We start from the raw sequence: 25,615 nt of genomic DNA, 5'->3' as shown, positions 1-25,615 counted from the left end.
TCTGGAGGGAGGCTGTTGACACCAACATGCTCTACTTTGCAGGCTGAGTGCTGGCAGGGGCCAACAGCAAGCTCAGCAGAGGGACAGTCCTGCTAAGGCACTGTGACCCCCTCTGCTCAACTTTGCAGGAGACTCTGCAAGGGTCAGGGATGAAGCTGGACTCAAACAGTGTCAGAGCACTCCAGCTGATTCATATTGCAGATAGAAAAAGCTTTCACCGAAGACTTGCTAATGGAAAGTCAAAAGTGCCACCCCAGCAAGGGAAACTGTGCCACCTCTCCCTATGTCTCTTGGCAGTGAAATTTGTTCTTTCCCATTTACTAGTTCTGGCATTCAATGCTAATCAAACCCAACAGAAAACAAGTTTTTGCTTGCTCCTTCCTTTCTTTCTTTCTTCTTCCTCCCCCCTGAACTATTTTTTCCCCATATTCTCTCTCCTTCACAAACCAGCAGAAAGCTGGGTCTGTTAAGGAATTTTACTGCAAATCTACATAAGCAGAAAATCTTGTCACATCTCCTCACAAACTGAAAAGGAGAACTAAATGAAATCCCACTGGGATGCTCTGGCTACCTCAGTGTAACGAGGTTCAGCTTAAGCTGCTTGTTTCACTTGCTGCATTGCTTGGTTTTAATCCAATTTGGTTCGGGACACATTAAACAGACGCTTTTCCGCCCTCCAGGAAGCAGCAGGTGCAGCCAGAGCCGAGCAAAGCGCTGGCTGGTCCTGCCCCACGTGCACACACACCGAGCTGTGCTCACTTCTTGGCTCGTGCTTTAGCACTGCCTTTTGTCATCTGCAACGTTTTTGATTGTGTTTGTCAAAACATCACCTGAGTCGGTGCCAACCAAGAGCTGAAGTGCGATGGTGCTACGGCAGCAAAGCCCCCGTGAGAGGCCGGGGTTGCTCGTCCCCTCTTGGCCACCCCATGGATTTCCACAGCCCTGTTAGAGGGAGACACAGAGGACAGCCCTTCTCTGAGAGCACAGCTCTGAGTCCAGCTTCCCTTCCCCAGCAGCAGCCCCTCTGGCACCACACCTCCACAGGGAGCAGCAGGGGCTGGATTGTTTCCCTCCAAGCAGCTCCACAGCCAGCTCTGTCCAGCACTGTGCTGTCCCCCAGGCCTCCTTCGACAGGAATTACAGTTAAAAAGGTGCTGCCCTGCAACAGCCTGGAGAGAAGAACGTTAAGAGCACAGCTCAGAGCAAGCCGTGGCTGCAGCAGCCACAGCACTGCCCGGCTTTACCTCTCACCTCCCACCACTCTGCAGGAACTGCCAGGGGGCCGCCCTGCTCACGATAACAAAATCTTCCCAGAGACAGAGGCAGAAATAGCCACAGAGTGGCTCCACGCCTGAAACACCAGCAAACAGCTCAGCCTCTCGTGACAGCTGCCCTGCACAGTGAAGAGACACTGATTTGTTCCTTCCTTCCATCCCAGAATCTGCCCCTTTGACTCCAGACAGAGATGAGCAAATATTTAATTAACACGTTTGACCTTTTATCAGCGCTCCATGCTGATGGCTTTCTGCACACCAGTTAGGTGTGCTTTCCTGCAGCCTGCTGCAAACCTGGAAACAGAACAGCATTACAAGGTTTCCTCGCATATCTTTGAACATTTTCTGAAATTTTGGATTTGAAAACTGAGAACATGAAAGAGTCATCTTCCATTATTGTTTTAATAGCGTTTAAGTTTGTATCTCTTATTCCTGTTGAGTTATATAAAAGTGAAAACAAGTGTTACCTACAAAGTCAAAAGTCAAAGGATTCAAATAAAAACGTTTTTTCCTCTGTGTGTTCCAAATCTTCAAGATTTCTTGTGGTAAGACAGGGTTGGAGTTGACTGAACATAAATGATGCCTCAAAATAGCTGAGAACAGAGAGCAGAGAGCATCCTGCTCCTTCTGGTTTAGCTAGCGTTACCAGAGACCTCACAGTGTCATTCTACCAGCCCTCATTTTCCTGTTAAAATGCCAAAAATCCTCATGTCAGTGAGTTAATTTTCAGTTTAAAGGATATCCCAGGTGTATGGCCTGGCCCTTTCCCTTCCCCTCACCTGGCCAGAGCAGGATGGTTCAGCGAGGATTCCTCATTCAATAAACACATCCGTTATCTCAGTCTGAAGCTCAGTGTGACTTGGAGGTGACACCAAGCAGGAGAAACCTCACCTGCATAAGGGAAGGCTTGGTTATGTTCACGAGACGTGCAGTGAATGTCACTGAGACCTGTTTTTAAAGTACAGCAGCACCACTTATAGTTGATAATGATAAACATTTTATTCTTATATAAAAATATAGGAACAAAACACTATACAGAAAAATATAAAGTTAAGTGGAGATCTTCTCAGTCTCATTTGAGACAAACAGGATCACACTATGCAGCCCCAGACTTTCAAAAATAAAATTACCCTGGCAGTTGAAGTGGTGGCATGTCCAGAGGCAGAGGTGTGCTGAGGGATAAGCTTCTAACACAGGGAATTTGTCCTGCAGCTTCCAACATCCTTGCAAGTTTGCTTTTGTTACACAGAAAATGGAACTCAAGTCCTCCTTCATGGTCTGACCTGGAGATAAAGGTTCTTCCAGCCCTCAGAGTATTTACAGCAAGGTGCTAAGAACCCACCTGGCCAGCACACATCCCCCACGCCATGGGCTCGCATTTACACAAAGCACTGGCTGCACAACACTCACACCAACATCACTGGAAGCTCTCTGTCACCAGCTGCGAGCTGGAAATGATGACTTGGGAAGGCAAAAGTCAGTGAAAAGCAAGCTGATGAAATCCCTGAGCTTCTAACAGTTCCTCAAAACAGAAAAAACACAACTCCCCTCCCCCAGACAACAAGAGCAGCCAGCGTTCTTTTCCAAGGTACTGGCTGTTTCAGTGCATTCCTGTCTTTAAGGGAGACACTGAAAACTGCTGCAGCCAACAGAGTAAGAATCATCTCCCTCCTCTTTACCTGAACTCCTCCAGTACTATTTTCATTTTCCACAACCAAACTGCCCCAAGTTTGCTTGCAGGTGAAGCAGGAACAAGAGGAAGGAAAGGAGAAGGCAGAGAATTAAGGAATTACAGTGCAAATTATATGCTCGTGGGAAAAAAAAACAAACACAAAAGAAGAAGGTTCTCTGTAGATTTTCCAAGCCTCTCCTCTCCCTTGCCTCAATAAAAGGTTGGTCTTAGGGAATAAGTTCCAACTGACCCTAGACCTTCAACCAGAAGGTGGGGAGTGTATTCCCCAAAGCAGCTGTCACACTGTATCAGCAACGCCTGCCAGATGACAACATTGCCACCTTTTCATCACCCACTAATCACAGCAGGACTCCACCAGAAAGTGCAGTGGGAGTCTCAGGTCTTCAAGTTCCTCTTCTATTATTCATTTGTAGCAGAGATTTGCGAGTCCCTGTGCTGTATTCACAGTGGAGAAAAAGTGCAGCAACACATGTTGGAGACACTCCAGGAATTATTGCTGTGCTGGGGCAGCTTGTGGAGTTTAACTAAAGAAAATTGACCGAAGAAGAAAGAAGAGGAAGACAGAGAAAGAAAGGAATTGCTCCAGGCACCAGCACATCCTAGTTCCTGCCTACTGCCAGAAAGATGCCGTCATGGATCCTGTCTCCTGCAAGCAGCACGAGCAGCAGTTGTGTAGGGTTGATCAGCAGCATGTTTGGACGGAATGTGGCAGGTGTAGGGACAGTTCACTGCCACCTGTAGATATTCACCACCTTCTCTGTAAGAGTAGCCAGGAGGTGGGTTTGGTTCACTTCCAAGGGGCAGATGTCCAGCACAGGCAGGTCAGCCGGCAGCCTCTGCAGCAAGGAACCACTTCCAGCATCCCAGAGCTGTGGGAGGGACAGACAAGGTCAAGGACTGCAGGATTCTCCCCTCCCATCCAGAAGAGACCTTCCTCTCTCCAGAAAAGACTTTCCTCAAATTACTTACAGGACCCTTTCTCTACTTCCACACCCTACCTGAATGGTTTTTAACAAATTCACAGCATGATGCCACCGTGACCACTCTCTCTGAGCCCCCTCATGAGCTCTCCTCCTGTTCCATGTCATTCCTGAAGAGCCTGCATCCTTCCCTCACAGCACTTACCACATCAGCTACCCCACCAAGCCTGTTACACCAGAGTGCCCAGCTGTGCCAGCGTGCCCAACCCCACTCCTCTGGGGGACACTCCTCTGCCTGCACACTTTTCCATGGATGAGGATCACAGACCTTGGCTATCAGGAAGTTACACCTGCTACAGAGTACAACAGACCAACCAGCACAGGGTGATGTCTGTGACAAGACAATTCCCACCCAAATCCTGCTGATGCTGTGACTGATGATGCTTCTCTCCTATGAATTGCAATAAAACCCCCCAGCACAGTGAAAGGAGCAAGAGATACCAGGGCAGAATTGGACGCCTCATCACCCGCACACACAAAGACGCTCCTGTCCTCCTCTGGGCTCTGGAAAATGGCATTTTTGGTCAGCAACTTGCAGGTGGGCCCGGCACTGAAGGTCTGAACCGGGTTAGAACACACCACATTTTCAGAGGCCTCTGTCAGTGGGCTGCAAGTCAGCTCCATCATCACACAACGCACGCATGGGTTATTTTTACCTGTGTGGTAGAAATACAAAGGTAACCTTTGGAAAACGTACTCACAGGTAGGTTTCAGCTGCAGGAACACAAGCAGCACCACCCTGCAGCTGCCTCCTTTTGCCCTCCCCCTGTTCTTATCTGTGTGCTCATTGCTCTGGTGGGGGCAGATGCTGCATTTGTGCTGTGCCCCAGGGCCGGTGCTGAGTGCCCAGTGCAGTGAGCGGCGCTGCAGACATTCCATTACGTACCAGGCCTGTACGTGGCCAGGCAGTGCCGTGTGTGGATCTCTGTCTGGATGTCGATGCAGCCCCCGGGCTCCAGGGGCAGGTGATGAGGCCGGTAGGAGTTGCCAGCTCTCTGTTCCCAAAAGCAGGCTCCTTCCAAGGTCCCAGCCAGTATCCCGCCCTGAGGCAGCGACGCCGAGGCCATGCGGGGCAGGTAGGACAGCGACACCATGGGGCACCTGCAAGGGGGGATGGCAAGGGTCAGCGGTGCCAGCTGCAGCTCTGCTGGCATCCTGCTCCCTGCTGCAGAGCTCCAGCCTCTCCAGCTGCACAGCAAAGAAAAGGGCTTGGGAAGGCTACGAGATGGTCCTTCAAGCAAGAACCCCAATGGTGTGTCAAGTATGAATGAAATTCAACTTAACTACCCAGCCTTATGTTTTACAGAGCATTAGACAGCACACATCAGATGAGAGCAAATCAGTGTTTGATTCCTGGAGTACAAGGGACAGAAGTAGCAGAATCTCACACCTTTGTGTGATTTGTCCTTTCCAAGTTAAATACTAAACCCAGCTCCAAAACAAATTCATTCCTCCTGCTCACGCTGCACCAGTGGGTCCATTTCTGACCCCTGTGTGCCTTAAGAAGAGCACAAGTGCTTGGCACCTGTGTAAGTTGTATATACACACGATACATGTGCTAAATGTGAATTTTTGAGCAAGACATTCACATAAACCAACTGAAACCACTGCAATTGCTGTGTGAAGCTGTGTTTAACTTAATGCACGTTAGCTGAGAGGAATGACAAATCCTTATGCTATACCTGGACTTCTGAGGGACCAGCTCTTGGACGTGGGAGTTCGTGTCCCTCAGATCGTAAATCATGATAGAGCCATTGACCAGTCCAGCGTAGACATAGTTTGTATCATCGAGACACCAGCAGCAGCTCCAGACAGGACGGCCAGCGTTGTATGTCTGCACCACAGTGTTGGTTGCCAAGCTGCAGAAGAAAAGCAAAGTGTTGGCTGGTTGCACAAGCATCTACTGATGAGAAAAAAGCATAATTAAGGTAAGCAAACCCAGCTTTTTAAAGTCTTTAGACAGAAGCATCTCTCTTTAGACCGACTTCTCAATTAACTCCTTTACTCCAGACATGAATCTGGAAAATCTAAACAGAATAATCCCTTGGATATTGTCAAGTGATTTATAATTCTTCCAGGCCAATGCTTCTTTTTCCAGATTGATCTTTGGAGACTGGGAGAGGAAATCTCACAGCAGGGTCTCAGCTGCCTTACTGGCAAGAGAAAGCGAAGTTACTTTTCTGTAAACAATTAGGAGAAGTGGCTCTGGTGTAATCCCGTAACACCACATATTCCTGAGATCACAGGGCTCATCTCTTCAGATTACATCTCTCATTAATTACTTCCCCTCTTTTTACACAAGAGGAACAGTGCTTATGCCTCAAAAGAACCAATTTAAGCAAGAGTGAGACAGGGAGTGGGGTAAGGACAGCTGAGAGCACATTTACAGTGTTAATTCTTCCTTCCACACATCGAGTTTATAAAAAGAGAGGAGTACACAGAGAGGCACAACCCAGAACAGCAGATGAAGCTGCTGTCAGATCAGGGATTTGCAAAGGGCAGCTTTGTCAACATGGGTTTTCCACAGCATGAGACAGAAGACAGCACATATCAAAGGAACTCTGGATATCCTTTACAACACGGGGGCTTCTCCCCAGGGGAGGAGATTACACTCAGGACTCCAGAGAAACAGTAACTGCCCCAGGTAAGTCCAAGGGCAACAACTACAAGGAACAAAACCTACCTGGGGAAAGAGAGAGTTGATATCAGAGCAGTGACTGAGTCAAAACAACAGGACCAAAAAAACCAAACCAAACCCACAGGGCTATTTTAAACAATTGCAAGCCAGAGCAGGAGATATAAAGACATCTTGGATAATTCTTTTTTGTAGGATGACTCTGAAATCAGGAACTAGAGAAGAAAGGTGACCAAAGGAAGAGTATTCTTTCAGACAGAGACTGAAAAAAGCATGAAGATGCTGCTGAAGCAAGCACCTAACTCCAAGGGATCCTGGGATCAAGCACAAAAGCAGGAGGATCACAAGCTCCAACGCAGCCAACCAGGCAGGGAGAGGCAGATATGGGAGTCGACACTGCAAGGAGGAGCCACTCTCCAGTTTAACCATCGAAAGAGTATCAAGATCATCAGTCAGAAATGTGACACATTGACTTCAGCATCAGAGACAGCTCTGTTTGCTTTTAACCAGTCACAGGAAAGCAACATTCCGTACATTTTTGCTGCGGGATTAAGTTCTCTTCATTGCTTCACTAGTGAGAAAGAATTGGGGCTAACCAGTCAAACAACAGACACCTGTCCTGCCCAACCTGGTACTGACAGAGTGCACAAAGATGTTAAATAAGTGTAAGATTAAGACTGAAGAGCAGCAGAGTAGCAAGAAAACACACTCACAGGCTGTAAATTCTAACAGGACCGGACACATTTTTGTCTCACTCCCTGCATAATTGGTCTCCAACCTGCTGGTTTAAGTCTCTGCCAGCTCTAGAGAGCCTTTAGCACACATTGTTTATGCATTTCATACCCCAGATGAACTCCATGCTCTGCAACAAGTTTAAAAGTCTGAGAAGCCAACGTCAGGCTGTGCAAAGGAGAAAAGAGCACAAGCTGAACACCCCCTGTTTCTGCTTTATGCTTATCCAAGTTCCCACACTAAGCATTTCCCTGCAGTAACAGAAAGCCATGTGGACAGTAAATTTCATGTCTATACATGATGCTACATTTATTCTCTCCACAACTTGGCCAATCCCTGCTGAATTACTTGTTTCCCACCGAGTTCTCCCCAGGAAAACTATCACAGAGAGGCAGCTCCATAACACCTCCACCTAAAAGATGCAAAAGCATCAATAAGTCCTTCCCTCTGTTAGGGAAGAGGAAGAAGACACAGACCTGATCTCCTCCTTGCAGCATCCTTCAGAAAGCAGACTAGCAGGTGGTGCAAGACATTTCTAGCAAGACAGAACAAAACCCAAAAAGCCAAAGCCCACGGGGCCAGGGCTCTCACCTGGTGAGTCTGAGAGTGCCGTCCAGAGCAGCAGAGAGCAGCAAACCATCTGCTCGAGTGCCGAAAGCCAGGCCCCGGATCTGCTTGCTGTGGATGGGGACGTACTGAGTGCTCTTCATGTTGGCCAAGCTCATCATCTTCACACCACAACCTGTCACAGCAGAGGGACAACGAGGGTTGTTGTGAAGCAGCACACACACAGGACTCGCTGTTCTGTGCCAGAACTGAAGCCTGTGCTGGGATGAACACGGGAAAGTTATTTGCTGTCCTGGATAAGAACTGCCACAGACCGTTCTTTAAGTCAAATGGTAACAAGGCTAAGTCCTTAAGGATCCCAGTCACCACCAGCAAATTCAGTATCACTGTTACAATTCCTGTTACAAGGCCTGCTGCTCTTTAGCCAGCTTCTTCAAAGACACTCTTGCCCAGATAAAGCCACACAGAGCAGGATTGCGTGGCTATTTAAGAGAACAAGTGTCACAGCAAAGAATGGTTACAGGTGAACTCAACCTGCGGGCTACAGGAGCCACCACAAAGCCTCCATTCGTTCATTCATTCATTCCTTGGCCTCAAAGGCCAGAAAAATAAGACCAGTTGAATGCAGAAAACCACTCTGTTCTGCCTAGATAAGGCACATTAACCTCAAACCCATTAACCAAATAAAGTGAGTTTTGTCATTCCGAATGCATTTTGCAAATAAACACTCTCAGACTCCTCCTGCCTGAAAAAGCAACTGGCACTGGTCCAGACATCAGGTCACTGCCCTCTGGACGTAACAGTGAGACAAAACTAGGGCTGCCCATGACTTCTCAGCTTCCTATTTCCTCTGTAGAAAACAGTGCTCCTAGCATTCATATTAAAAGGGATTTGCTTTTAGGGTTTTTTTGGGGGGGAGGTTTAAGAGTATTGAGAAATCAGCTGCATATGGACCAATCCACCTACAGTTTGGGGAGCAGCGTTTCTCATTTAACCACTGGAAGCTTCTCTGCTTCTTTCAGAAGACCCACCTTTGCAAAGAGCACCAGATAACATGTTTTGCCTTGTGGATATGGCACTTCAGCAGGAGAGCCAGAGACCCTCTGCTAGGATTCTGCCATGGGAATGCCAGGGGAAATGAGCTTCTTTGCTAGGCAGAAGCTACCAATGCAGGGCCAGATGAATTAGGGGGAGTCTTATGAGTATACTTTTGTAAAGTATACTTTACAAAACATGTGCAGAGGTCGAGCAGAGAAAGTGGGGAGCAGGGAGCAACAAGAAAAGACATTTAACTTTCACTTATGAAGCTCCAAATCTTAACTTGCTTTATTACCAGGAATGAAAGTGGACTGTGGAGAAGGCTGTGACACCACGAGGCAGCTCAGGGAGTCGCAGTAGGCCATCACCCGGCAGTTCCCAGCCTGAGACACCAACACTGCCTTCTCCAAGAGGTACTTGCGCTGGCTCTGGCTGGAGGGGAGGCTGCCTGGGAGGCAGGGCCGGGAGCTGCAGGCTTGCTGTGAAGTGCTCCCATTGTGCTGGGCCACCAGAGCCTTCAGCTCCTGCAAAGAGAAAAATCCCCAAGAGCTTTAATGCCTGCCCAGTGCTGGAACTGCTGTGCTTCCCTCTCCAGCTGCTCCCGTGCACTTGTTCTCAGACAAAGGGGGACAAAATGGTCCCATTTCCGTGCTGCTCCTGAAGTGCTGCATTTCTAAGTCCATGGCCTGTGACAGTGAGCAAGAGAAGCATTCAAATGCTGTGCAGGTTGTGGCAGAATGTACTCCAAGTCTGTTATTGCATGTATTACACCCCGTGGAAGAGAGGGCTCTTGGGCAACACATAAAAGCCAGTACCAATTACCAGATCAATGCCGTCGAGAAGAGAAGGAACTGCCAAGTGTTATGTGCTGCTAAACCACAAGAGAAAGTCAATTAAAACCATTTTCCAGAATTTCCAGAATACCCCATAAAAAAATAAAAGCCCAAGTTTCAACATAAAGGGCGTTGCAGGAAACAAGTCAGTCTATTTAATGACGACGACCCTGTTCTTGTAAACCCTGGGCAGCAAATTCCAGGAATGACACAACTCTCAAGAGCTCCAGTCCTGTTTTCCACCACCTCCTCCCCCCTTCCTCCTCCACCTCAACTGATGAGCTCCAGGATGCTCAGCAAAGGCAAGGCCAAGCAGAGCTTCCACAGGCAGCAAGGTATTCCTTGAATTCCTTTTTCTACAGAGATCATCAGGGGTGAGGTGGGGATTCAGGTAGTGGCACTGGCATATTGTGAGTCACCTAAAAGTGCACCCTCCCAAAAAGCATTTTGACCATCTTTAACCCAAGGTCAAAAGCAGATGGTTCAGAACCCCAGGGACACTAAAGACAGAGGTATATACACAGAAAATCGCTACTTGCTTTCTGTTGTCTGAGCAACGCAGATTAGGCTTCAAACACTATGGAATCTTTAAACAATTAAGGGCCACAAGAGTGATAATATGAATATATCAGTAATTGCAAGTCAGCCTCAGCGCTGAACCAGCCACCACCGCTTAACTCACATCGAAGCAAAGGCAGCAGTTCTCAAAGAGGCAAGATCAAAGATGAAGCTCCACATTAAGACCTCTAACTTTTGGAAACTGCTCAAGAGGAGAGCAATTCTGACACCTCTCAGACGTCTGATGACCTGCTTTGCATCAAGCACATTGCAAATTCCTCAAGGGAATATAAAAATTAAAAAACAAAATAAAAATCGAAGCTGGAGACTCGAGACGATCCCGTTAGAGTGAGCAAGACAAAACAAGCTGGGTGAGGAAGAAGGGCTGTGGGGGTTGTTCAGGCTTAGAGTAAGCAGTGAAAACACAGGTAACTTAGAAGAAAGTTACTTTTAATCAAAAATTTCATAACCTCATTATTTCTAAAAGGGGGATGGAGGCGACCACCACCGAGGATCAGAAGAGATTAAAATTATTTGTTGCTCTGGGGACCTTGCAAAACTCTCCTTGTCACCTGCACTCAACATTCAACTTTCCCACAAGTTATTAAAAAGGAAACCAGGCAATTAAAATCACAGGGACTATTAGTGCAATGTTTACATTTAAACACAATGCACAAAGCCAGCAGAATCAGGAAGTCTTACTGGAAGCACAACACCAAGGTGATTAAAAGTGTTGCACTCCAGACAAATTCCACTAATTGTGCTCGAAAGAAGGCTCTGTTGGTAACACAAATCTACGCCTTCCTTGAGATGCTTTGCAGAGTTTTCCTGATCCTGGTGTTAACCAAGGGCCTTGAGGGCAGACTCCACTCCCTGCACACGCTCTGACTGTCTCTACATTTCATCTGCCTTAACTACAAGCAACAGCAATGGAATATCAGCCTTTACTACCCCAGACATCAACTGGAGGTGAACACAAAGATCATAAAGATGAACAATCTTTATGCAAGAAGACCATTAGCCTAATTTCTTTTCTAGAGGTATTAGATACACAACTTCTTATTGATATTTCGCCATCCAATTTTTTTTTTTTTTGGACACTCTGGAAATCCTATTTTAAAAACGCTTTTCCATTACATTGAGCAGTACAAACTAATCCCTGCAAGGCTCACAATTACATTTGCTTTCTTCTCCACAGCAGCCTGCAGTCTCCTGTCGTTTCCCTGCTAGTTGCCCCTTTCCTGCTCCATATCCAAACACAGCTACTGCTTCCCACTGGCAAAAATGACTCTCCTATCCCAGCTGATCAGTGGTATCAATGCCAGAAGCCAGAGATGGTTTGCTTGTCGTTAGCTAACTTTTACTGGAAACGCTGGCAGGTTCAGGGGGAGCACTGCAGCACCTCACATCCCATTCCCAAGTTCTTCCTGCTGCCAAAGGAAAAACTTTGGGTAAAAGTAAGGTGTTGGTAGCACTGTCTCCAAAAGGCAAGCCTGAACCTGCCATCCAGGATGCAGAACATAGCTCAGCACAGCCCACACTCCAGGTTTACACTGCTGAGGGCTTTCTTCCAGATCTTTAGTTAGCTACCTCCCCTCAACTTCAACTTCCTTTCCTCATATATTTTCATATTTTCAAGACTTAAACCCCATCCATTTCCTAGTGTCAATCATGACACATCCTTCCATAACAAAGTAGAGTGGACAAGGTGGTTAATGGACAAGAGCAGGGAAAAACACACACAAACCTAAAAAGAAAGCCATGACTGCTGCTGGGGCACAGCTCAAGAGCAAGAAAAAGGGGTTCACAATGGCTTTTGGGGGGAGTCCACACCCTGAGCAACCCAACCCTACACTGGAATCACCCCACTGGGGTTGGGACCGAAACCTCCAGGGGTCCCTCCTAACCCAAATGCTTCTATCAAAGTAGTTTCTTTACTAGATTACTTCTCATAAAGCAAGGAATTCATTAGGCATTTGCTTAAAATATCATCAACAACTTAAAGACTTATTCCAGACTTCCTGCTGATTTTTCTTTTTGCTCCCCAGCAAATTGTTTTACTTTCAGTTTATTCGTAGTATAAACAAGCACCTTAAAATTGCTTCCAGCATTTGCATTAACCACTACAAGACAATGATGAATGCAGTCTAAATACTGAAACAGAGCTTATGGAACACAGGGCACTTAATCTTTATAACATGAGACTTCAATTCAGTTAGACTGGATACTCTATCATTTAACACCAAGTGAATTGCAGGAGAACATTATGGACCTGCACTTTTATCTTATTCGCATTTTTCTTAAGCCAAAGCTTGAAGTGGACCAATTTTCTTGTTAGTGCTGATGAGCATACAGCTCCATGCAGCAATTTGGGCCATTTATAAAGCCTTATCCTACATCAGACAGGAAAACATCAGCAAAGAGGATGGTGTTTAATGTACAGATAGGAATAGCCAAGGCTATAAAAAAATCCAGGAGTAAAGAAAAGCATAATATTAATGGGTTACCAGACAGTGAGAGAATAGATATCATCTACTCATATAACAAAAGGTAGTGAACTGGCAATAAAACAGGCTCATGAAAAACTTAGCACTGGTGGAACACACCAGCTAATTCCCACTTGGAAGCACCAGTAGAGTCCACAATTTACAGGAGCCCTGCAAAAGCAGCTGGGATGGGTTACAAAATACCCAGTAAGTATTGCATAGGCCAGAAAGGAAGTAGTTCAGCAACTGGTCATTTATTGTCAGTAATCTGTACTCTAAGGGGACAGAGGTGCTTAACTGGAATGCTGACTGATCTTCCAAAAAAAAAAAAAAAAAAAAAAAATATTAGGTGTTTTCTTCTTTGTTTTCTCTTGATTTTGCAAATGCATACCTCCTGACAAACTGCTTCTAAAAGGCTCTTGACAATAATTACTGATAATAGGTCCTATTATGGGTTCACTGTAGAGATTTTTCAAAGCTTCTTTTGATGCAACTACAAGAGAGATGAGGAGGATAAGTCTGGTTCTCCATTACCAGGCCCTTCCAGGCATCACAAAGCCTGAAGAGGAATCTGCAACATCAGCAGCCAAACGACTCTACTGCTAGGCTGCAGCTTCAACTGAGTCTTAAATGCACACAAAGTAAGTCAGTGTTATGCAGCACATCCCTGAATGTGCCAGCCTGAGATATCCACCAGCCCGGCACCATTCACTGAGTTTACTAAATCTTTCTGCTCATTAAAACTGCCAGCCTGTGTTTTCTCCTCTAAGGGAACGTGCAAAAACAGGGTGAAGAGAAAGGGAGTCCTTTGTGTGTGAGTATCCTGAGACTCACCTGAACTTGCCTGCGGAGTTTGCTGCATTCATCCGTCAAAACCTGGAGCTGGAGACGGCTCTGCGCAGATTCCAGCTCCGCCTGTCTCCGCAGCAGCTTCTCCTTCTCCAAAGAGCTGCAGGAGGAAGACAAAAGCAATCCTTAGGAGTGGGTGTTATCCAGGATGCTCCTCTAGGCTGTCAACACCTGTCCTCTGCCTGCATCCCGACACAAGTCCTGTTCAGGCAAATCCACAAGTGACAGAAAACCACTCATCCAGTGCGCTCTCACCTCGAGACGTGCAGTTATGCAATGGTTCTGAATGACTCACTCAAGCACTGTTCCACAGGAACAACAGCTTTCTCCTCACCATCCTCAAAAGCATTAATTTAGTAGAGGAGAGCGAAAGAGGAATCAGGTTTGTTTCCCCTAAGAAACACTTCAGCAAATCCTGTACCATCAGTGTCTGTGTAATATCCTGTGTCAGTGATAGCAGCAAGTCATAACACAGCAAGATCTGCAAGCTTGTCTCTGCTACCAGTAACTAATCGTGTGCTTCAGGAAAACACATCTGTAACAGAACCAGTGATACAGAGAAATTCTCTGTGAATGCCCATTTATTAATAAGCCACACTTACTGCCTCACCTTGAGCCAAAAAGTGCATCCACACCATTTAGCAGCAGCAGTTTTGATAACTCACTTGAACTCCTTTTCCATGCAGGCTTATATGAAGGGATAGTTAAAGTACTCCTTTAAAACAGCCCTACATTTAGTCTATAATGTTGACCACTGCATTCTGCACTCTAAAAGCTGCAATATTCCAGTTATTTCAGTAGTTCATCTGCAGGGAGCTGTAGCTTGCCCAAGTATTTTCCAAATGCCCTGACCTAGCCTTGCATGTTCACAAAGCACAGAATTCTGTCATTTCCATATAGCTTTCTCATGCCATTTTTTTTTTCCTGCAGAAGAAACAGCTGAAACGCTGCATTTAAAAGCATCACAAACACATTCTTTACACAAGTACCCAGAGCCAAAGGGCTGGTGGTTTTTACTGAATGTGAAGAACAAACCCCATGATCTTATACCTCATTCAAGGCTACATGCAAACAATACTGATGTATGCACACACACATCCCTGCTCCACTCGTGGCTCTGTGCCACAAAGCAGCCACTGCCAGCAGCTCCAGGGCCCACAGGCAGTCACTGCCTCCCAACAAAAACAGGAGGCAGAGGAGGGGCAGGGCGAGTGGGGAAGGGCTGCAGTGACTCTGAGACACAAGCAGCAGTCAGACAACTGGCTCTCCTTCAGAGGTAAAATGCAAACACCCAAATGCCTTCTGTGGTTTGAAAAATATCTTCCATGTTGTTTATTTTGCAGTGTCAATCCAGTAAAAGCAGCGTGACCCTTCTAAAGGTACAGCTGAAACACCACCAGGCAGTGTCAATCTGGACAGAAGGGAGATTTTCCCCTTCATGACCATTACTCCTCAATCATTTCTGATCAATAATTACCAGGATAGTGAGGTTTCTGTTGAAAGACTGCCTTGAAACAACAGTGGTATAGTTACAGATATGTGAAGAAACTCCATTTAAATTCTATTCACCACAAGATTCAGGAGAACTCTGATATCTGCAGCCTTTAATTTCAGAATAGCATCTTACTGAAAAGAAATTCATCCCCTTTTTCATACCTGCTTTTTCTTTTTTCAAAAGTCTACATTTAGGTTGGAAGGGGAAGTAGAGTCATAGTAATGCCTGCTGACCTTTTTTAAGTAAAGCTACATGAAGAGTCTGACAAAGCAAGATGGGAACTGATTCATACGAGCGACTACTCTGTTTAATGCATGCAGAAAAGATGGCAGGAAAGGTCAGCCTTTCACCCCTTTGCACTCCTTAACTATCCTTGCTCTTCCCACCTAATGATGAATTAGCAATATACAGCTTTTTGGCATCAGCTCTGCATGTTCTCCCCATGACAACATTTCAGGATACAGCCCAAGATTGCTTTTGCTGTTTCAGGGCCACAAAATGCAAATCTGAGAGTTCTGCTGCAAAAGAAAATTAGGACAGGCGCAACACAGCAAGGCCTTGCTTTTTTCCAAGCCAGCCGCACTCCTGATAAACCCCAGGGGCACGCACAAATTGCTTTAGACCAACAGAGGAAATTCAAGCATGCAGCAGAAGCCTTCAGGGTGCAGCTTTCAGCGCCCCTGGAGCCCCTGTACCTCCTCATGCGCTCCTGCTCGGCGGTGTCCAGCGCCTTCAGCGTGCGGGCGTACAGCACCACGATGTCCGAGCGCTTGGCCTTCTTGTTGCACTGCAACACAAACACAAGCTCAGTTCACCTGCAACAACTCCACCGTCCAAACTGTGCACCCCTACGAGTCCCTAGAAAAAAACATCTTTGAAAAAAATCCTTATAGCTTTGAAGGCTGGGGGGTGTCTACTGGACAACGAAGCCACAAGCATTTACACAGGGTGTTTGCAGGACCCTCTCCCATACAGACTCCAGAGCTCTAGTCGGGGATACAACACTAGTGTAGGTCACATATCCTGCTGCACCTTCAATAATCCATCTCCTTGCTTCCCATTAAATCTATTCTGCTACCACACCAGCAATGCAGCATCGTCAGGTAAGCTCCTAGGATGAAATAAAACAAAATCAAACAAGAGGGGGAAGAAAAAGAGATCTAAACCAAAACACCAAGACGGGCTGTTTGTCCAACAGACAAGGGTTTAGGAACCCCTGAGTGCACTCCCAACTCTGTTATTTCTGTACTAATCAAACCCTACAGGCACAAATACATAAAAGCATTCCAGTGTGAGTATGAAACACTGACATCCCACTGATTTCAGTGACACATGGGGAGTCAGATATTTCAATTATTTTGTGCATCTAGCTGCAATGATTTAAATACTTTAGATTCACCTAAAAAAGAAGGGATAATACTCCCCTCTCAAGTCAGGAACTGCAGATGCCATAATTTCTTCCAAGCTTCCAGTTTCACAAATAGATCACTTTGTTGATCAGGAAAGGGGCGGTGAATACTTAGATCAGTAACCTGTGCTGAACATTAAATTACTATGTGTGCTTCAAACGCAGACTCCTCTATTATTTAGCAGCACGAAGATATCACAGGCAATGGTTTCAGAGCAGACAACCCCCCTCCCTTTGTAAGGAGCTGCCTTGCAGAGCAGGAAGGGGCTAAGGCAGTTTTCCTGGCAGCCAGCAGCTGTCACTGGCAGGATCAGGAATGCTGCAATTTCACAGTAACTTGCACTCAAGCCACTTAGTATACAGAGCACCATGCACAGCAACTCTGGGCTATTCAACCAGAGAAGGCCCAGTCACAAAGGACAAATGAGGGGAAGGTGATTTTGCTGCAAGGTTCCCTCCAGAGTAAGTTCTCCCAGGAACTTTTTAGTAATTATATCACTGGAAGAGAAAGGGGGAGCAAGCACCCCTTGTGAGTTGTTAGGGGTCAAGAAGCAAGCAGTCACAAATTTCCCAAGACTAGAGATGTCAGGCAGGTCTCCGAGAATACTCTCTGGGCCTGGAGTAGGGAAAGAAAAGCTTACACAGAACTGACAGGGATAAGAAAAATCAGCTTTGGGCCGTCACTATGGCAACGGTGATTCTTTGGGTTTAATCACAGCCCACGTCAGCAGGAAGTGTCTTGTTGAGAGGAGGGAACCCTGCACAAAGTCAAACAAGAATAGAGAAGCTCTCAAAATGACAAAGCCAAAGAAACCCCGGGCTTCCAGCCACCGACTGGGCAAAAGGCAGAACTGAATCCTCTTTACAAGGTACTCATTGACCTATTTTTTGTCAACATTCCTTTCTGGAGGAGTGAGGAATGGAAGCACGTCACAGACACAGAGGAGTGCAGACCTCATGGAGAGAGATCAGTATTAACCATGGAAAGCAAGCTGAAAAGAGCACCTTCAAAACCTGATTTGCCACTTGCAAGTGGACATTAAAGGATGCAGCTCAGTTCTCACTTCGCTTTCTGCAAGTTTCCTAAACAACCTGGTCCTCCTAAAGGCTGCAAAAGCAGATCAGTTCAAAACAGAAGATTAAGCAACTGAAAACTAGACTTGAAAGTCCCTTCCAACCCCAACCATTCTATAGTTCTAAACCAGTTCTCAGACAGATTTCTTGTCCAATAACATATTTTTTAGGGTGAGTTAATTGCTTCTAGGAATCTGCTACTTCCACTCCAGGTTGTCCTCTCCAGGACTACAGTGGGGTGTTATGAAACCGTTTACAGGTTTAGCACTGGCAGTCTCAAACTTCTGCGTCTCCTACTCACAAATGCTCTACTTCAGGGAGAAAACCCAAGTCATAACTCATCCTTTCAAGCAGTGCTAGTTGTTCCTGTCCTAGTAACATCAAAATAATGGTGGGGTTTGTTATTTCTGACAGCAGCTCCACACAGCAATCAGTCGTAACAGTTAGGGTGAGCACTCCTGCAGCAGAAGGTACCTGACAGCGGGTGCTTTTCAGTGCACGTAAATGCCCATTTTACCTGAGGGCACTTCCCTGCCTGTCCCCTGAGCCACCTGTCAATGCAGGTGTAGCCAAAGAGGTGCCCACAGCGCAGTGCTGACAGCCGGTGCTCCCCAGCGTTGGTCCACTGCTCAAAGCAGATGGCACAGGTGTCTCCTTCCTCCTCATCCTGCGCTGCTGCAGCAGCTGAGGGCTCTGCTCCCTTCAGAGGAGTTCTCTGGGGTTCAAAATTAAAAAAAAAGAAAAAAAAAAAACAACACAACTGGTTTAGAAAGTGCAGCATTTATCATATGTCATCTGTCTCCAAAAGCATTCAGTTCACCTCACCTGCTTTTGCTGGACTTCAGCCTCTTCATCTTCACGCCTTCCATGTTCTGCAGAAGCTCCAGACAAAGCTTGAAGTGGCTCTGCTTGGGCCTGACTGGAAGCTAAAGAGAGCACTGCTTAACAAACATACCTAATGGGAGAAAAGGAGCTCTCCTGCTCTGATGTGAAATCCCTGGGGCATGGGTTAAGCAGTGCAACAACAGCACAGGTTCCATACAAAGTTCGAGATCAGTGCCCTGGGCACTGTCTGCGTGCAAGCCCTTCTATACAGCAACAGGAGCGCTAAAGAATTTTATATTTCCTTTTACTAAAAGCAAGAGAATCTCAGTGAAAAAGGAGAGGTCTTTAAAGGACAGCAATTGCTATCAGAATTTTCTGACCAGCACGACACAGAGCTGATCTATAGCTGGGCTGATTTAGGGTTATATCCCTGCATCGTTATGCCCTGAGAAAGACAGACACCAATATGCAGAAGTTGCTTTGCCAAGGGATCTAAGCATGCATATTTCATGTGCCAAGAAAGCATTTCCTGAATGCTGACTGCCCCTTCACTCTGACTTAAGCAGTTTTGCAGCTGGTAATTGTCTGAACCACCAGTTCTGCTGGGCTGTGTGTTTTGTGTGCTGGGCTCTGTCAGCCTGTCTGTTGAGGCATGGGGGCACAAAACTGTCTGTGGGTCACCACCACAAACATACTGCAAAGGGAGCAGAAATCACTGCCTCCCCTCTGGCTCCTGACCAAACAAGAGCTATTAATCACATTCAGTAATCGGGGCAGATATTTTCAATCCAGGAGAGGTATCACCTAACCCTGGCTAATGTCAGTAAAGTTTCCAGCCTCTGCAGTTCTGGGCTGTAAGAGAAGCCAGTGGCTTATATAAGCAACAAGGGAATTCCAGAAAACCCAACAGAGAGCATATGTTCACACAATATTGTACAGCACTTAACAGCTTGAGCTCCTGTCACATGTAAGACAAACCCAGAATGGATTTGTTCAGAAGACACCTCATAGATGTACCCTTAAAAAAAAAGGTAACAAGGTGGGCTGACCAATTAAAACCAAAACTGAGGGCAGAGAGTGAATCATAAGGACATTCCTTAGAGATTGAAGTAAAAAAAATAACCTTGCTCTTGTATTCTCTGGGCATCAATAACCTTGACTAGCAAGTAAACTGTCACTCTTACATAAACTGTGCATGTTCATCACAAACAATGTCACTGAAGTGTGTGGCAGGCTGTGAACATGAGTTTGGATAAAGAATTGCGAGCCAGAAAAAGATGAGGAAAGAAAAAGACAAAAAAACCAATCCACACCTCCATCTCCTCAGCCAAGTGTCACAAGAAGTTACAGGAATTTAAAAGAAAACTCTATAAACCAGAGCAGACTAAAATCTCAAATAACGAAAGAATACTGAATCAGGCCCTTCTCTGAGAGCACTGCTGATCTCCAAACTGCGACCTGACGTCTTCAACAATGCTCCTTGATAATATACAACAGCGGGAACAGGGCAAGCAATAATCTCTAAATGTGAAGTTATAAATAATCCTGGAGATGTCCAGAATAAGCAGCAGCAACAGAAATTGTATCTAACACTACGGGAGCTGCTGCTGCTGCTCCTGGGAAGTGCTTGCCAGAAAGCTGTGTGGGATCAACCTGCTCCTGTCAGCTGTGGGCACAGCGATCTCCGAGCACCGTCTGCTGCGCCGCTCCAAAGGATTTCCCCTCTGAGTTTTCAAACAGCGAGAAGAGCGTCTGAAATCAATCTCTACACAGCTCAAATACAGCACAAACCTCCTGAGGTCGCTGCTGGAGGTGTCTCCTGGGCTGGAGCCTCCACTGTGTCCTCCTCCTCCTCCGAGCTGCTGGCAGAGTCGCTCACTTCTGCTGCTTCGTCCGGGCTCTGCTCCTGGCTGTCCCCCTCAACGTGCACGGGCTCCAGGAACACAACCGGTCCCACAGTTCGCTCCTGGGTCCTGCTGAGCTGGAAGAAATGGTCCAACGCTGCCCTGAGCCCAGAAAAGGAGAAACAAAAGCCATAGTTACTTCAGGTAAGGTAATTTCAGGTAAGCTAAAGACTCGTCGTGTTTCTCCGTGATTGTTTGCAGGAAAATTCCCAGGCCTGGACTGCAACAGGAACATATCACAGTTATCAAGTCAGACCTTCTCTGGTAGGGGGGAAATCTTGTACAATAGCCCACTTTGTGAACAATCAGCAGGATCAGCAACAATTCATTTTGCTCAGCTCGAAGAAAATCTGTTTCTCCTTACAATGATATTGCCTTCTTTTGGTGGGGGGGGGGGGGGGGGGAGAGGAGAAAAGCAAAGTAGGAATCTTTCAGTAATAAGCCTAAGGAACTCACAATCAGTCTCTCCAACCCCAGCTCAGCCCTGGCTCCTGCAGCCATTGGTACAAGGCTTGTACCAGAGCCACATTCCACTGACTACTTTGTGCCTAGTCTTTCCACTTTCCCTCTTTTCTACTGGAACTTCGTCCAATACTTAAGAGAATTAGCCATGCTGGAACTCATATATTGCAATTCAGACTATTACGACTGTTTGGAACCAAAAAAGATTGCCTGTACAGAGCCTATATAGAAGCAAGTGATTAGAGGTGCCCCTGCATCGTACCTCAACTGTTTGATATCAATTTACAATCCAAAGACGGATGAACCAACTGTGAACACCATGTGTTCATGGATAAGGACTATAGCCGAAAATTTAGAAAAGTCCTCTGATGCCCAACACCGACCTACCCGTCCTAAGGAAGCACTAGAAAAGCCCTATGAATATTTTAGATATGAAAATGACTATAGGAACAAAAATGATATAGTTTACATAAATTATAGAAACTACAGAGGCAGACCAATAAAGTAGTTTCGACCACAATTTCGACCTCAATCTTGGTCCCGGCCTCGTTCACAGTCTCCTTTCCTAGCACGCAGAAGGAGAAGATACCCCAGACGGAAATCACGCAACCAACTGTGGTCCTATCTGCGTAATAAAGGAGAAAACATGAAGAAGTAGAATGGTGCACCCACTTCCAAACTTGAAGACAGAATAAAAAAATTACAACAAAAGGAAGACAACAAAAAGATTGTCTATGTAGTTAATGCAGATGCCCTGCAATCCCTGAAACACAAAAAAATGGAGGTCCGCTTTGACAATAACAAGAAAGCTTCTAAAAAGACAAAGTCAAAGTCAGACGATGAATACTCTGATCAAGACCAATAGAGGGGCCCTGCCTTCTGCCAGAAGAAGAATAAGGACCAGGAAAATAATAGAGTTTACTGGACTGTGTGAGTTCGATAACCTGGCACATCGGATCCTCAAAAATACCGGGCTTTGGTAAATACTGGTGCCCAGTGTACTTTAATGCCATCGGAGCATAAGAGTGTGGAGACTGTTTCTATTTCTAAAGTGACCAGAAAGTCTCAAGAATTGTCAGTGGTAGAGACCGATATGAACTTGACAAGAGACCAATAGCAAAAGCATTCCATTGTGACAGGGCCAGAAGCCCCTTGCATTCTTAGTATGGACTACCTAAAAAGAGAATACTTCAAAGACCCGAAGGAGTACCGATGGACTTTCAGTGTAGCCACGGTGATTGAAGAGAAGTCCAAACAATTGTCTGCCCTATCTGGCCTCTCAGAAGACCCTTCCGTTGTGAGACTACTCCGAGTCAAAAATCAACAAGTGCCTATAGCCACCGCAACTGTACACAGGCGACAGTATAAGACAAACCGAAATGCTGTGATCCCCATTCACAAGATGATCAGGAAATTAGAGAGCCAAGAGGTAGTCAGCAAAACACACTCACCCTTCAACAGCCCTATCTGGCCTGTACGTAAATCTGATGGAAAATGGAAACTAACAGTGGACTATCGTAGCTTGAATGAAGTCACGCCACCATTGAGTGCTGCTGTACCAGACATGTTGGAACTCCAGTATGAGCTGAAGTCCAAAACAGCAAAGTGGTACGCCACTATTGATATTGCTAATGCGTTTTTCTCCATTCCCTTGGCGGCAAAGTGCAAGCCACAGTTTGCTTTCACCTGGAAGGGTGTGCAGTACACCTGAAATCGACTGCCCCAGGGGTGGAAGCACAGTCCAACCATTTGCCATGAACTGATCCAGACCACCCTAGAGAAAGGCAAGGCCCCAGAACACCTGCAATACATCGATGACATCATCGTATGGAGAAACACAGCAAAAGAAGTTTTTGAAAAAGAACAAAAAATCATCCAGATTCTCCTTGAGACTGGTTTTGCCATCAAGAGAAATAAAGTCAAAGGACCTGCCAGAGAAATTCAGTTCCTAGAAGTGAAATAACAAGATAGACGTCGTCAAATTCCAACAAACGTCATCAATAAGATCGTAGCAATGACTCCACCGACAAACAAGAAAGAAACCCAAACTTTTCTGGAAGCCATAGGCTTCTAGAGAATACACATCCCCAAGTACAGCCAAATTGTAAGCCCTCTTTACTTTGTGACCCGTAAAAAGAACAACTTCCAATGGAGTCCTGAACAACAACAGACTTTCAGACAAATCAAACAAGAAATTGCACATGCTGTGACTCTTGAGCCAGTCAGGACGGGACCAGATGTAAAAAACGTACTTTACTCTACAGCTGGAGATAAAAGTCCCTCCTGAAGCCTCTAACAAAAAGTGCCTAGTGAAACGCAAAGGCAACCACTTAGTTTCTGGAACCGAAACTACAGAGATTCTGAGGCCAATTACACCCCTATGGAAAAAGAAATCTTAGCGGCATATGAAAGCATACGAGCAGCCTCAGAAGTGATTAGTACCGAAACACAACTCTTCCTGACACCCCAATTACCAGTGCTGAGCTGAATGTTCAAAGATAAAGTGCCCTCTACGCATCATGCCACCGATGCCACGTGGAACAAGTAGATGACTTTGATCACGCAACGTGTCCGAATAGGAAACTCGAATCGCCCTGAAATTTTGGAAATTATAACCAATTAGCCTGAAGGTAGGAACTTCAGTCTAGCAGATGAAGAAGAAGAAGAGCCAATGAGTCAAGCTGAAGAAGCTCCACCATATAATCAGCTGCCAGATGAAAAGACACGCTATGCCCTTTTCACTAACGGTTCTTGCCGCATTGTAGAAAGGAGCCAAAAGTGAAAAGCAGCTGTGTGGAGTCCCACCCGAAGGGTGGCAGAAGCCACTGAAAGTAAAGGTGAATCGAGTCAGTTTGCAGAACTCAAAACTGTCCAATTGGCCCTGAACATTGCAAAAAGAAAAGAATGGCCAAAACTCTACCTATACACCGATTCGTAAATAATAGCCAATGCCCTTTGAGGATAGCTAGACAGGTGGAAGAAAATGAATTAGAAACGTAGAGGAAAACCCATCTGGGCTGCCGATTTATGGCAAGACATCGCTGCCAGAGCAAAGAAACTGAATGTGAAAGTCCGCCATGTTGATGCCCATGTGCCCAAGGATCAAACTAATGAAGAACATACTCATAACAAACAAGCAGACCGTGCTGCACAAGTCGAGGTGTCACAAGTAAACCTAGACTGGCAGCAAAAGAGAGAATTGTTCCTAACTCGATAGGCCCATGATGCTTCAAGCCATCAGGGCCGAAATGCCACCTACAGATGAACACGAGACCGAGGGGTGGATATAACCATGGACACTATTTCCCAGGTTATTCATAACTGTAAAACCTGTGCTGCCATTAAACAGGCCAAAAAGTTGAAGCCCCTATAGTATAGTAGACGCTGGAACAAGTATAAATATGGAGAAGCATAGCAGGTTAATTACATCACATTGCCACAAACCCACCAAGGTAAACACTATGTGCTTACCATGGTGAAAACGACTACTGGATAATTAGAAACGTATTCGGTACCACATGCAACAGCCCGAAATACCATCCTAAGTCTTAAAAAGCAAGTCCTGTGGAGACATGACACTCCAGACCGAATTGAGTCAGACAACAGAACTCATTTTAAGAATAATCTGGTGGCCACTTGGGCACGGGAGCATGGTATTGAATAGGTGTATCACATTCCATATCATGCACCCGCTGCCGGGAAAGTTGAAAGGTGTAATGGACTGTTAAAAACAACTCTGAAAGCACTAGGTGAGAGTACTTTCAAGAACTAGAACAAGCACTTAGCCAAAGCCACCTGGCTTGTTAACACTAAAGGCTCTGTCAATCGAGCTAGTCCTGCCCAAGCAGAATCCCTCCACACTGTAGATGGAGACAAAGTTCCAGTAATCCATCTAAGAAATATGTTAGGAAAGACTGTTTAGATTACTCCTTCCTCAAGCCAAGACAAACCCATTCGTGAAATTGTTTTCGCTCAAAAGCCCGGAAATACCTAGTGAGTAATGAAAAAAAATAGAAAGATCCACTGCGTGCCCCAAGAAAATTTAACCTTGAGGAAAAACTAATCATGTGCTTTGAGTTGTGTTTTGCAGGAAACCAGTCACCAGACAAGAAAAGCCTGAACAATTAATGCCGGTATCCAATAATAAACCAGCCCAAACCAAAGAACAAACCCTAAGAACGAAAACTGTGATTGTGACCTAAAAGCCAAGAATGAAAACCAAACCAATCCTGATGCTAACGCTGATTCTTCTACAAGAAAATGAATACTCTGAAAAATGAACAAGAACTATATACAAACATATATATGTGTATATATACGCAGAATATAAATGAACGCAAAAATATAAGTTTTACGTAAAAATAGTATAGAATAAGGAGTGGAGAATGTGATGGTTTTAGTCTAGGCCTTCCTTGGTGACCAGTTTATAACCAAGGAAGGAGCCAAGTACCCAGTATTCCACACAATTTTTACGTAAACCAGAGTATAAATAAGTCAGAGATTAGAGACCTCGCTCTCTTCTCTTCCGGCGAGGTCTGGGAACAGTGAGTCCCTGCGTTGGTCTCGCTTATCTAAAGCTGAGGCCTGCAGAGTCCGCTGTCCTACCACGTGGGGGTTTGGAGAGTGCTGGCTGTGACTGCCGATCCTGCTGTTCTAAGGGACGTGGTGAGATCTGTTTTGTTAGTTATTAGTATAGTTCGATCTAGTATACCTGTTTGGTGTCCCTTTTGTTCCCTTTTGTCCCCTTTTTTCCCTTTCCCTATCCCTGCGGGGGGTGGACCCCCTTTTCCTGTGTATATAGC

General features: G+C 45.8%; 1 protein-coding gene across 1 annotated transcript in view; it reads right to left on the bottom strand.

Annotated features, from left to right (window-relative positions):
- Positions 1-1,460: 1,460 nt before the first annotated feature.
- The window catches only part of RFWD3 (ring finger and WD repeat domain 3), a 27,376-nt gene continuing 3,221 nt past the window's right edge, over positions 1,461-25,615 (bottom strand). Inside the window, exons 3-14 of the mRNA XM_027895686.1 lie at positions 20,239-20,453; positions 18,448-18,548; positions 18,140-18,337; positions 15,836-15,927; positions 13,631-13,745; positions 9,215-9,443; positions 7,906-8,056; positions 5,630-5,806; positions 4,834-5,048; positions 4,389-4,603; positions 3,720-3,836; positions 1,461-2,165 (exon numbers count right to left, since the gene is read on the bottom strand). Coding sequence (XP_027751487.1) covers positions 2,124-2,165; positions 3,720-3,836; positions 4,389-4,603; positions 4,834-5,048; positions 5,630-5,806; positions 7,906-8,056; positions 9,215-9,443; positions 13,631-13,745; positions 15,836-15,927; positions 18,140-18,337; positions 18,448-18,548; positions 20,239-20,453 — 1,867 coding nt within the window. The 3' untranslated portion in view covers positions 1,461-2,123. The remainder of the gene's footprint in view (positions 2,166-3,719; positions 3,837-4,388; positions 4,604-4,833; positions 5,049-5,629; positions 5,807-7,905; positions 8,057-9,214; positions 9,444-13,630; positions 13,746-15,835; positions 15,928-18,139; positions 18,338-18,447; positions 18,549-20,238; positions 20,454-25,615) is intronic.

Source organism: Empidonax traillii, unplaced genomic scaffold (assembly GCF_003031625.1).
Source record: "Empidonax traillii isolate 1590-97213 ecotype Southwest subspecies unplaced genomic scaffold, ASM303162v1 scaffold465:size698125, whole genome shotgun sequence".
In the NCBI taxonomy this organism is placed as follows: Eukaryota; Metazoa; Chordata; class Aves; order Passeriformes; family Tyrannidae; genus Empidonax; species Empidonax traillii.
Note: the sequence above shows the minus strand (reverse complement) of the source record. Positions and strands in the feature narration are given on the sequence as shown.